Below are 13,455 nucleotides of genomic sequence, written 5' to 3'. Positions count from 1 at the left end.
AAATTTACTTACAGCTGGTAGAGTAACAAAGGAGTGAAGTGCTTGATGAAATGTTTTAATCATAACACACTGGTATATTTTCACCCTTGCGATTCAGATATTACTCTGCCTTTAAAATGGTTGACTTAGCTCTTAATGGAATGGAATGACAAGGAGCCTGCACTAGCCACCACGCACGGTACGTACCGAATTGAAGATGGCCGATATGCAGGACAAGAGGTGCTCCAGTTTCTCCAGGGGCGAGTCGACTTCTTGTAGCCTGTTGAGGATGTGTATGATGTTGTTGAGGGCGTTCCCCGACGGCGGGATGATGAGCGGCCGAATGCCCAGGTCCTGCGGGGATCTCGTCCGGGCGTACCGGATGTTGTCGGCCAGCAGGTGGATGGCGCCCGAGCGGGTGTACTCGTCGACGAACAGCCTGTACAGGTGCTCCTTCAAGGGCCTCACCACCAGCTTGTGCATCACGCCTTCCAGGATCGAGTCCAAGTTCAGGAACTCCGTGGCTTTCAGCTGCAACCACACAACATTTCAGCAAAGGTTGAACATTTAATATACTCAGCAGCTGGGGCGGACACAAGATTTACTTAGACCAAAATCTAATCTCATCACAAAGTAAAGTAGGTAAGGTTTAATGAATTGTAAAATTATGTTTTTTATAGAAACAGACGTTGAGAAAATGCATTTTTATTTTGTGTGGGACTAGGCTTAACAGTTGAGCAAAATTTTCTTTAAATGTTTTTATTTTTTTTTTTTTTTCAATTGGCTATCTGAACTATCGTCATTAGTAATGTAGGACACAAATACACGTTCACTGTTATTAGTATTGATGTTTGTGTTTCAATTAACCAACAAATGTATCATATATGCTACATGAATTAACATATAGGTATATTGAGTTGCATACTTTGAAAAAATTACAATAACTGAAGAAAACTTAAAAATATGAACTTAAGTATTGACTGGAAATTGAAAACAAGAAATTGTAGTAAATTAATTATAAGTTTTTGTAATGTTCTGTTGATAGTAATGACATTGTCCCAGGCTGAGCCCGATGTGCCACCACCTCCCTCCTCGCTCGCTGCCGGCCCCCTCCTCCCACCACCCCCCCCCCCCCCTCACTCTCTCTCTCTCTATCTCTCTTTCTCTCTCTCTCTCTGTGTGTGAGTGTGTGTGTGTGTGTGTCGGCCCGCGCACACCAGGTGTGCCATCAGTGCTTCGCTCCCTTATCGATGCCAGCCTAATTAATTGGAACTTGCTTCTTATTTCTACCCTACAGTATTTTGTGTTCTAGCATACATACGGAGTAATTGTTTCAAGACGGGCTTTTCTTTAAATTGTAACATAAATAATATTTCGTGGCCAGAAATACGCAGAGTGAGGACGTACATTCCCGAGGCAGACTAAATGTAAATATTAAATTAGTTTAAACCAATTAGTTGTATAATGTTATTGATTGCAGCCAGTAGGCTAGTTTTATTAAGGGTTTGTGTGTGTTAGTTCCTTTTCCCAGTGGCACGCTTTATTTAAACATATGTAACAGGCGTTGGCCGGATGTGAGTTGTGGGCCCACCTCGAGGGCACGCTGGGAGGGGCAGTCTGTCGCCGCAGCTGCCTGAGGTAAGGAACTTCACGCTCCCGCCGTCTGGAAGTACTATCACTGATCCACGTCCATCTGGCTACTTAATTCATATAAATCAATTTCTTTTAACCTCGAGCAGTAGGCTGTTTTACTTAAGTTTTATTTAATTCACTAGACTGATTCTGGTCATGTTATACAAACTCTAACGCAGTCCAGTACACGTGTCTGGACCACCCTTATACCGATTCATGCAACCGGCTCTTATTAACAGCTCGAGCTTTATTAAAGCTTTGTGAAAGATTAGACTTACGCTTTCGTGGCATTATTGTAAGTACTATTTTAAAAGAATCAGAAAATTTTCAAACTAACAACTAAAACCATTCCAGTATCTAACCAAACTAACCATTATTCTTAAACTAACCAAAATATCTGAAATATATTTTTAAAAAAATAGTCAATACCTAAAAAAAAAAAATATATTAGTTTGTTCCAAGGAGAAGGTGCCAGACCGACATATAGAAATGACACACAATCATTACATTGCTGATACAAACCTTACAATACATTGATAAAAACGTATTAGTAAGTAAGTAGCCTATGTTTTAAGAAATAACAAATATTCCCACGCATTCAAAAAGGATAGCACGTTTTTAATTCAAGGCAATGCTATCTATTGACGAATATAAGAACTAAACTGCTGAATCTAAACTTCTAGCCACCACAAGCTACACTAAGCAGACGAGTTCGTACCAAGGAGAAGAATATGAAGTTGCCAGACCGACATAGAGAAATGACACACACACACACTATTTATCTCTTTATGACCTACGATTTTCTGTTAGAAATATGAATTTATCGCTTTTTATCTAGACTACCAAATTTCATTCAAATGCATTCCATAGTTTTTGCTTGAAAGAGAGAGAAACAAATATCCATCCATCCATCCATACATCATCACAAACTTACATGTTTATATAGTAGTATGATGAACCAATTAAATTCTACAATGGACTCACCTAAGCAAAAAAAAACTTCAAATACATTGCTATTTCATCTTTGCAAATTTTCCAAAGGTGAGTGAGCAAAATGACAACTCAAAAACTTAGATTTTTTTTTTAAATGAAATTTTATGTATCTTCAATAGCAATATTATAAGAAATAAAAATACATAACATAAATCAGAGACATTAGAGAATGAATCAACCATGGCCTATTGTAAAAATTTCAGAAAACAGAGAGCTGGATCGCCTGGCTGAAATTTTAACTTAGGTGCTCTTGAATTTTGAGTGTAGTGTCAAATACAACGCAAATTTGCCACATCACTAAAATTTAACCTAAATGGTTAGAGTGAGCCATTACGGAGCCCACCTAGTGAAGGGTGTATTTGTGTTAGTGAGGCAGGATAGCAAGTGAAATGCACACTGGTGTTTCTAGAGCGGTATTGTCTCTAAACACAGGCTCTTTACTGGTGTGCAGTCTTCTTGTTGTGCATAGGTTAACCATGATATAATTTTATATGGCGGAAGAATTAAGATAAAAGTGTAAATGTAAGTCCCATGAGTGTCAAGTGTTTTATACCTAAAAATTATGCTGATAACATGACTTTTTGCCTTTTTTTCCTTCTAAAAATACAGTTTAAAAACAAAATATGGAAAAAGAACTACTCATCCGCCCTCTATGTATTCTTAAATGCTTTTAGTAAACAAGACACCACTCGGACATCTTGAGAAATTTTTAAATTGTGTGTTTTTTTTTTTCCCGGAAACCTGCACACCATGGTATGTGTGCCCAAATAGGTGGGGGCCTTAACTGATACAAACCTTCACTCTCTCCTTCTCCACCTCCTTTTCGAACTCCCGCTCGCCGTGCTTCACCAGGTAGTTCTTCATCCCGGACATGAACTGACGCATGTTGCGCATCACCACCTGCGGGTTGGTCTCCTTCGACTCGCACGTGCACGCTATGAAGTTCTCGATGTTCTGCGCGAACGTCGTGCTCTTGTCCGCGAACAGGTGGAGCGCGTACACCCGTATGGAGGCCCCCGTGCCACTCAGCTCCCGGCTGCGTAGAGCCTGCAGCCGTGGCGGAGCTGAAACAGTTTACAAATACATCTTAGTACGCAGTGGCTTTCCTATTGGAGGGCCACTCATACACCCCTTAAAACTAAAAAAAAAACTAAAGGGATAAACAAAATTATTTACTTTAGTCCACAACCTTTTAAACTGATTAAATTTTTGAAGTTATCCTCCTTGAGACATGTTATAAAGAAATTATGAGTGAATTACCATAATGTGCGTGCACCATACAACAAAATTTTTACATTATGAAAAAAAAAAAAGCTACATACAAATAAAAACTATTTATGTGCTTATTTATGTGCTTTTATATCTTACACTTTAGTGAATTATTTATCGTGAATATTAGTGATAGAAATTGTCTATAAACTTTTTGAAGTGTATTTTCGAGTGTATTTGTATAAATGAAGTCAGGTTATACTTCTTTAGGTGCATTATAAAAAAAATAAGAGATTGAATTTTTACATTGCATGCGCAGCATGCAACAAAAATTGACAAGTTGAAAAAAGGTACATACAAATAAAAAATATATCTGTGCTTTAAAATCTTAACCTTTAGTAATTGTTACTAAAAACTGGCCCGTATAATTAAAAACATTTATTCATTGTGAATATTAGTGATAGAAATTGTTTTTGTAAATTTTTTGAAGTGTATTTATATAAGTGAGGTAATGTTCCCATATGTATAATTTATTTGCATTATAAATTATTATTTTATTATTTAATAAATCTTTAAAATTAAAACATTACAATACACATTCAGCATATTTATTGCTTTTCATTATTATTAAAATTTATCTTAATTATTTTAATAAATTAGTTATTAATTTTATACAAATGTTTATATCAATATTGAAAACTAAGCATAAATTCCATTTTTTTTTAATTTGATTGAATTTATACTTTACCAATATCACTCCAGTCATTTAATATTTTATTTATTTATATTATTTGCATGCAAAATTAGTTTTTTGATGATGCCAAGTAAGTATAACTTCTACATACGTACATGAACCCTTTTTTGAATTATTTATACACTCATTTTATTGATGGTGCTGTATTTTGTATTAATTTATTTTTAATTTAGCACACACTTTTATAGAGCTAAACTTTTGATAATGAATTGTCAAAATGTCTAAATACATTAAAATAGCTTTAAAGGAGCTAATATTTTTGAAAATTTTTGACTCCCCAGTCTAACTAGGTGTTTCCATACCACCCAAAAACCTCCAATCATCAGTCCTTTGCTTAAATTTGATACTGTGTCCACCACAGAATGCTGCCCTAAATCATTTGGACAGTATTTGATAGGTTCAAAATGAATGGTGGAGGTAGGAATCCATTTAGGAACAACATATGCATGGAATTGCGATGAATGGAAAATCCATTTTTTGGACAAAAAAATCATCTCACTCAGAAGCTACGATTACTCCTCATAGGTTCTGAACATATGAAAAGTACACTACTGGATAAACTCTGTCTGTAACCTACAATTCTTTGGCAGAATGATAAAGATATCTGCTAACTCTAAATAAAAATAAACATTAGGTCTCAATTTCATAAGTTATTTTTATCAGATGCTATTCTATACCTACTTAAAAAAAAAACATTCAGGTACCTTCCTTGGCAGCATCTCAAATGCAGGTTATAGCTGCTATAATTCCATTTCATCTGTACTCTTTATCATGACCTTAATTATTTATGTGCACTTTTTTAAACATTTTCATTTTGTTTCATGCTTAACTTCAATTATTTTGACCTTGCTGGAAGGCAAGTGATCTGACCACTAAAACCACATGGACCCTATGCAGATTGAGTCAGAATTTGACCAGCAAACTTATGCTGCAACTTCATTATGAAAAGAAAAAAAAAGTAAAAACAACACCTCGCTATGACAAATGGTCTCATGTTTTCCTGAGCAAGTTTTTCATTGCAAATAGAATGGTAAGAATTTCAGATGGGGCACAAAGAATTGGTATAGAATTAAATTGACAAATTCTTACAACCAACACAAAACATGAAGTCATAAAATGATTTCATTGAAATAATTGGGGCTAATGTCCTTACTTTCCATACACTTTTGTAGCATGGAACAATGTGGTTTCGAAAGGCTGCTTATTATAAGCATGTTTAAATTGATGAATATTGTGTAACTGGCGTTACTGCTCTAAACCCAAAGACGTGTACAACCAGCATTGGGAAAGCACTCACTTAAGCAGAAAGCACCTTAAGTCACACATGTGTTTCCCGCTTATTATTTTTTTTTTATTATTTGATGAAACTTCAGCCGAAATATGTCGCTCAAATCATGACTCACCCTGTATACTACACTCGTGTAAACACAGGGCGCGCCAGTTACAAGTGCGCAGTTACCCGAAAACTTTGGAACCTAGGTCACAAGACCGCTGCTCGCACAAAACTCCTACGACTCGGAGAAGGGGGGGGGGGGGAGGAAGAGCAAAGGTCAAGCCCTCGTCTCGCAATGAAAAAAAAAAAAAAAAGAAGAACCTCCCCTCCGCCGCAGGCAAGTGGAGGGTGACCCTTGCGCGGGCTAAACCGGAGGGAGAGAGCGGAATGTTGTGTGCCCCACGTCAACACGCCCCGCCAGACGCGGGCGGGCACAATGCCCTCGTCTGCCCCTCGCCGAAGGAAAACAATAGCTTCCCCCCCCCCCCCCCCGCTGGTGAGTCAGCTCCCCCTTATCTCTTCCCCCCACACAACCCGCCAGAGAAGCGCACCAGGGAAGCACTTCCTTCCACTGCGCCGCACAGCGGACCCGCGACGCAACGTCTGGCGATAAGAGGCCCCGGGCTAGCGGAACGCAACTGATCGCGTCTCCTTCCGAAATGCAAGCGCGTTGACTTTATCCGCTCCTCCTCCACGGTTCTACCCGGACTCGCGCAAATATGCGCGCGCCTACAGAATTAGCCACAGTCGACGCGGCTGCTCACACAGTTGAAATTTCAGGTGTTACAAGAAGCTCACCTTGCATCACCTAAAATAATTTGCTGCCTTTACTGATAATTTTCAACTTCGGTGTGTAAAAAAAAAGGGGGGGGGGGGGAACCAAAGTGACTAATATATATCACCTTCTTCTTCCTTCCCCCTCCCCCTTTTTTTCCTGCATCCACCCAATAATGAAATGGTTCATATGACACACACACATTTATGTATACACACACACATATATGTGTATGTATATATGTATCACAATTTTGTGGACACGATAACTGCCGCAAATTTTCACAAATCACTTCCCAACTGATATATAAAATCTAGAAATGAAAAGACTCGGTCGAGTTCGTTAATGGGAAATATCCAAACGAAGGGGGTAGAAATGGGGAAGGTTTTTTTTTAAAAAAGAAAAATCACTATAACTCTCATATGACGAATATCACATCCGTTTGAACTTATTATAATTAGTAGGAGTAATGCCATAAAATTATGTGTTAAAATTTTAGATACGACCAATTTCAAGGAGTTGAAAAAAAAATTGGAGGACAAAAAAAATAATTCCCCTTGTAGGGACGACATCGAATCCGTACTAATTGTTTGTTAATATTATAATTTTTATCTAAAACTTTTGTGTAAAACAATTTTAGATAAGACCATTGCTGCAAGGGGTTGATAAAAGAGGGGTAAATTAAAAAAAATATTAACTCTCTTAGTAGGATAACTATCAAATACTTTCCAATTGTTCGTAAAACTTATAATTTTTATATAAAACTTTTGCCTGAAACAATTTTTGATGAGTCGAGCCATTGTTGCAGGAGGTTGAAAAAATAAAGGGATAGAATTTGAAAAAAATATATATAATTTTTCGTACCATGTACACTATTAAATACGTCCTGTTTTTGTAAAACCTTAAATTATTATCTATAACTTTCCTTTGAAATAATTTTTATACAACCAACCATTACTGCAAGGGGTGTAATAAACAAGGGTTGTAGAACAAAAAAAAATCGTAACGCCCTTCTTAGACACACCATCAACTCGTTAAGATTGTTTGTAAATCTTATAAATGTTATCAACAATTTTTTATTAGACGAACCATGGATGCAAGGAGTTGAGAAAAGAGAGGCAGAATTATATATATATATATATATATATATATATATAATATCATAACTCCCTTAGTAGGTACAATATCAAATCCGTTCAGATTGTGTGCAAATCTTATAATTTTTATCGAAAACATTTGTCTAAAAATTGTTTGATAAGACGAGCCATTGTTTCAGGAGTTTGAAAAAATAAAGGGGTAGAATTAAAAAAAAATTCTCAATATCTGCATCATTTACACTATTAAATCCGTTTTGTTTTATTGTAAAACCCTAAATTATTATCTTAATCATTCGACTAAAATAATCATTCGACTAAAATAAGTTTTAATACCAACCATTACTGCAAGGGGTGGAATAAACAGGGGTTGAATGACAAAAAAAATCAAATCTCCCTTAGTACACACACTAATAAATCCGTTAAAATTGTTTGTAAACCTTATAAATATTATCAAAAATTTTATGTGGAATAATTGTTGATACAACTAACCATTGCTGCAAGGGGTGGATAAAGAGGGATTAAAATACAAAAATAAATAATTGCTTAAGTAGGGATACCATCAGATACGTTCAAATTGTTTGTAAATCCTATAATTTTTATCTAAACCTTTAGTCTGAATCAAATTTTGATAATACAAACCAATATGCAAGGGGTCGAAAAAACCTGGGGTTTAAATAATAAGATGTATAAAACTTCCCTACCATGTACTCTATTAAATTCATGTTTATTTTTATTTAACTTTTTAAATATTGTTGAATATTTTTGTCCAGAGTAAATTTTATGTAACAAACCGTTATGGTACTGCAAGGGGTGGAAATAACAAGGGTAGAAACACAAAAAAAATATTCCTTTTTTTAATAGATACGCAATCAAATCCGTTATAATATATTGTAAAACTCCTCAACTCTATCTAAAACCTTAAACTGAAACAATTTTTGACCAATATTACTATTTATTAAAGACAGGGGTTGAAATAAAAATAATTAATCTACCTTACTATCAAATTTATTCGAATTTATTTTAACCACTCTTATATTACCTTAAACCTTTGTTCAAAGAAAATTTTTGTACGACGACATATTAATGCGAGGGATGAGAAAAAGTGTTTGAAGATCAAAAACAATTGCATAGCTACCTTAGTAGGCATAACATGAAATTCGTGAAGACATTCAATGCTGGATGCACTGCGTTGAGGAAAAACATACAAAATATTTTCGCTGATTGTAATATGAGAATGTGTTTAATCTATCATGTTTGAATATTCGCAAATATATAATACGATATGTTACGTACATTAATATTCTTAAAAAGTTCCAGGGGTTTATAGAAGTTTCCAAAATATTTCCAGAAGAACCAGGTACTAGGAAATCTAAACGCCTGTAGGCTGTGCCGAAAGGGATTTATTTATATTAGTCAGGTATTTTTGCAACGAGTTGCCTTTTCACGCCGACAGGCACACGTCACGATTAAGAGCAGAAAAAAAACTTAGCGGTTCAGACACTTTAAGGCGACTTCACCGACTCCTGCTGAAAAATTGACGGAAGAATCGAGGTGAATACCCATACGAAAATAAACATAAAATATTTCGTAACTGAAACGCAACACAGTACAAATTTTATATGAATAAGTTTCCTTGTCAAATCGCGACAGAAAGAGGAAAAGCCAATAGCCGGAAGACTAAAATATATAAAGTCTTCTTTCAGCATTTACAGACTTGCCAAACTTTACTGACAATTTACATAAGCCCTAAAACATCCATAGCTTATAATTAGTTATAAAATAAAATTCGGAAAGTTACTGAGTTATACGTCCCATTTTTCCCACAAAGTCTCTGCTTTACAAATACTTAAGTCCCCCAGACCTTAGATTATGGTGAAAAAAAAAGTGCTAGAATCACTGATTGAAATCTTTTCGCGTGAAATTTGTTTTGTTTTGAAATCACAACCTTCCCAATGATACGCAACCTTACGACAACGGTAGTCGGCATTCACTTCCTGACTCCAGAAACTTCCGCGGAAGTTCAGTCGTCACTTCCTGTTAGTAGTTGCTCTCCGACGTGTGACGCAGAAAGAATGATTTAGTGCTTACGGCCCCCGCCTGCCCGGGCACACACACGGTGTGCAGAGCCTCGGATTGATAACTGCTCGAGATTTCAGAGTGAAATCTGTTTTCGGAAAGCACTTAGAATATTCTTTGGGCGGATGAGTAATTCTGTTTCCGTATTTTGTTTTGAAACCGTATTTTTAGAGAGTGAAAATGGCTAACATGCGTTTTTTTTTCAGAGCACTTTTTGGATATGAAACGCCCAGTTCAGATTCTTGAAACCATCTTTATCTTCATTTCTCCGCCACCTAATGCCATTGTTTTATTTCGAATTTCATAGTTGCCCTATGGAAGATGAGAGGATTGCGCGCCAGTTCAGATCCTTGCGCTCAGAGGCGATACCACGTCAAAAGCATTTCGAGCATCACACTTATCATCCCGCCTCACTAACACAATCACACACCTGACTAGGCGGGCCCCTTAAAGTCTCTAACATAGGAGTCATTAGAGTCGTTGAAAGGTGATGGGAAAAGAACAACTACTAATTTTAATTTATAAGGAAAATAGGAGGCTCTTGACTAGGTCCACCACGTAAGCTTTGACCGCGCCAGGAATCAAACCCTGACTTTAGTATCAACATAAAATTGATTAGAAGAGAACAAATGGTCACTCTCGAGTAGTATGTCTTCACACTACCACGGGTTCCCTGGTCGACATTTTTAAAGCTATCGCCGACCTAACCTCGGCGGCTACGCACGCAGACGGAGACGGACCCGTACAGGTTAGCTCGGCAATGCTGACCTCGTACATTTACGTTGCTCCGTGTGACTAATAGAAGCCGAGTACTTGACTCTGACAGAACTAATCAAACTAACCAAAGAGACGAACATTATTAAATGGACGCAATTAAACAATTCAAAGCCTCACAGACTTATGACGACAAATTCACTGTAATATTTTCAACACTAAATTTCATGTGCAATGTCTTTCCGTAAATTCTCTTTTTCTTCTTTACTTCACCAAATGCCCCAAATAGCAGGCACCTGCTCAAAAATTAAAAACCAATCTGACTGGGCAGTGTCTAGGACGCCCGGGCCGAACATCAACAACAACCTACCCACCGACTACCAAATGTAAATAATGTTTGTATCAAATCAACCTTTTGTATTTTCTTTTACTACGAATGTGTAAATATAATTGTGTAAATTGTTATTTCGGTACAGCATCATACCGAAGACATTGAGTCCAAAAAAAGACTCCAAAAATCAAAGCAAAAGGTTTCTTAAAATTTTTACTTTTATTTAAATCATGTTTTTTCCCAAGTATTAAAATAGAAACTGTAAATAAATAAAAATTATATTAAGGCAAAAGAGCATTGAGTGCTGGAGTATCCTGTTGTATATACCAAAACTGTAAAGTGTTAAGTATGTGTTAATAAAAACATCTGAATTTGACTGTGGTGGTAGCCATGTTTGTTTATGTTATAAATAGTACGTTAACAATCGTTTCCAGTAGGAGAAGATTTAGTGTTCTATTACGTTGTGGTTTTTTTATTATAAATGTAAATTCTGCCCATGCTATAATCTTAAACCATAATATATATTATTAATTAAATTAATACTTCGTAACCTTAAAATACAATATCATTGTTAGCCCTTTGTTAGGTTACCGAGCACTGTGGAAGCAGCAGACGCGATAGGGCTTAAGTGTTTCACATTATCGCTATTCTAGGGCGCGTGTGTTATCTATACCGGTAAAGGTACTGTCGCAACTGCCACACATATTCGAACAATCTCCAAACTGAAACTATCACCAGTAAACCACCGGCAATCATTTGACTTAGAACCAAAGCTTTAATGACTACAATGTTACAAAGAGGTAGCGTGAATCAATATTAATTATATACTTCAGACTACATTACAGTAGTTAACATATGTTCATAAGTGTGTCAAACATTGTCAACTGTAAAAATAAAAAAATAAAAATACGATAAACATCATTAGAAATGTAAAAAGGTACTCGACATAAAATAATACGTAACAGGTTCAATATACAGACTCTTTTAAAAGCCGTCATCCTCACAGTGTTGTTCAGATCCAAGGATTTGGGCCTCGAAAAACAAGTGTCAAGAGTTTCGTCACACACAACCGCAGAAGTTTGTTTAAAAAGGCACCACTAAGCTTCTTTGATTCGTGGCGAAGTGAAATAAACAAATGAGGCGATAATTGAAATTTCAATGGTTGCCAGCTTTTACAGTAGATGTTCAAACATACCATCTTCGTCGGCAAGGCGTTCCGCCGCACTCGTGTGAACTGCGCGCGTTGCGTTGCACACCCGCGTGTGCTCTGCAGTCAATGCTGCGGGCGCGCGCGCGCTTCACATAGGTGCGTTTTTGCGCATATCGACATAATTCTATATACGAACTGCGATTCCATCACATGTTTATATAACATTTAAAACTCCAAATAACGTTAGCTGTTTTTTTTATTTTTTTTACCCTTCCGTCAAGAATCACCTTGTGCAATAGAAACGTGCTGTGATTATTCACGGTGAAAGAGGCGTATACGGAATAAAATTTGACTGAAACGTTGAAAACATTTTAACTAAAATCATGTAAATACTGTTTCACATTCTGCATTTAATTCCTTGAGCTTTGGAAGTTCCTGCGAATCTTCGTTGTAGCGTGTTTGAAACAAAATTATTTTCACAGGAAACTCTGAAGGTTTCATTCGTAGGGTCTTTTCACACTATTAAGAAAAGGTTACAGGCTATGCGGATGCTTTCTTTAAAATTATTTCACGTTCTGGTAAACGTTAAGTTGCAGCTCCTTCAGAGTGGCGAAAAATGGGTGTTTCCGCGTAGACTGATTTCAAAAACCAAAATTTAAAGTTTTAGAGTTACCGCTACGCCTCAGAGTTGTTTGTGCGTGCTGCATGGCCGCTCGTAAAGGAGAGTACACGCTTGATGCGCGCTTCGGTGTCGACCTTATCGCTTCACGGTTTCCGTCTAAATAACAATAGTACCTAACGTCATGGCAGACAGCCAAGCAGCACCCTGATAATGCTGACTGCGAGGTGCATCAAAACGTCGGTAACTCCAACAACACGAAGCAATTGTGTGAATTCTCTTCCCGAATTGTGAAAATCAAAGAAGCCTATTTTATGATTGAAACAATTTTTATATTTTCACAGCACGCCCGTCTAGGCCGATTAATAACCCACATGTCACCAACATTTCCTTCGACGGGAATGATTTAACATAAAATTATGGTGCAATGCGGTTGCTGATATATATTAAGGTTAAGGTTTGTTTGCAATAATTATTTAGACTGATTTCAGTCTTTTAAGCAAAAAATTATATACAAACATAATCTTAGTGTTATATTATGTGTTTTAAAAAGTTTCAGGTGAATATTTTATTGATCTCATTGGAGTATAACTTCTAACGTGTGCGGAAAATTTAAAGTAATAACTGTGACGAATTTTAACAATATTTTAATAAAAAAATCCTTGTCGAAAATAAGGTCCAAAGCCGGGATTTAAGAATTTTACAAGTCTTTTTCGCTTTTGTCGGAGCCATTTAAAATTTCTGTTTGTTTCGTGCTGACATCTGCGGGTGACGTTAACGATTCAGGCAGCAAATTCTTGCGGCGGGCGCAGAAAGAATAGGTGTGATTCGCATCCAGAAATTTTGGCATTTG

At 36.6% G+C, this 13,455-nt stretch overlaps 1 protein-coding gene across 5 annotated transcripts in view; it reads right to left on the bottom strand.

The window, feature by feature from the left end:
* LOC134534701 (protein sprint) overlaps nt 1–13,455 on the bottom strand; it is a 731,313-nt gene that overhangs the window by 12,747 nt on the left and 705,111 nt on the right. For all 5 annotated transcript variants that reach the window (XM_063373173.1, XM_063373175.1, XM_063373177.1 and 2 more), the window contains 2 exons: nt 3,400–3,668; nt 187–510 (listed from right to left, as the gene is read on the bottom strand). In XM_063373173.1, coding sequence (XP_063229243.1) covers nt 187–510; nt 3,400–3,668 — 593 coding nt within the window. The remainder of the gene's footprint in view (nt 1–186; nt 511–3,399; nt 3,669–13,455) is intronic.

This window comes from Bacillus rossius, chromosome 8, assembly GCF_032445375.1.
Source record: "Bacillus rossius redtenbacheri isolate Brsri chromosome 8, Brsri_v3, whole genome shotgun sequence".
In the NCBI taxonomy this organism is placed as follows: domain Eukaryota; kingdom Metazoa; phylum Arthropoda; class Insecta; order Phasmatodea; family Bacillidae; genus Bacillus; species Bacillus rossius.
This window is presented reverse-complemented; position numbering and strand designations above follow the sequence as displayed.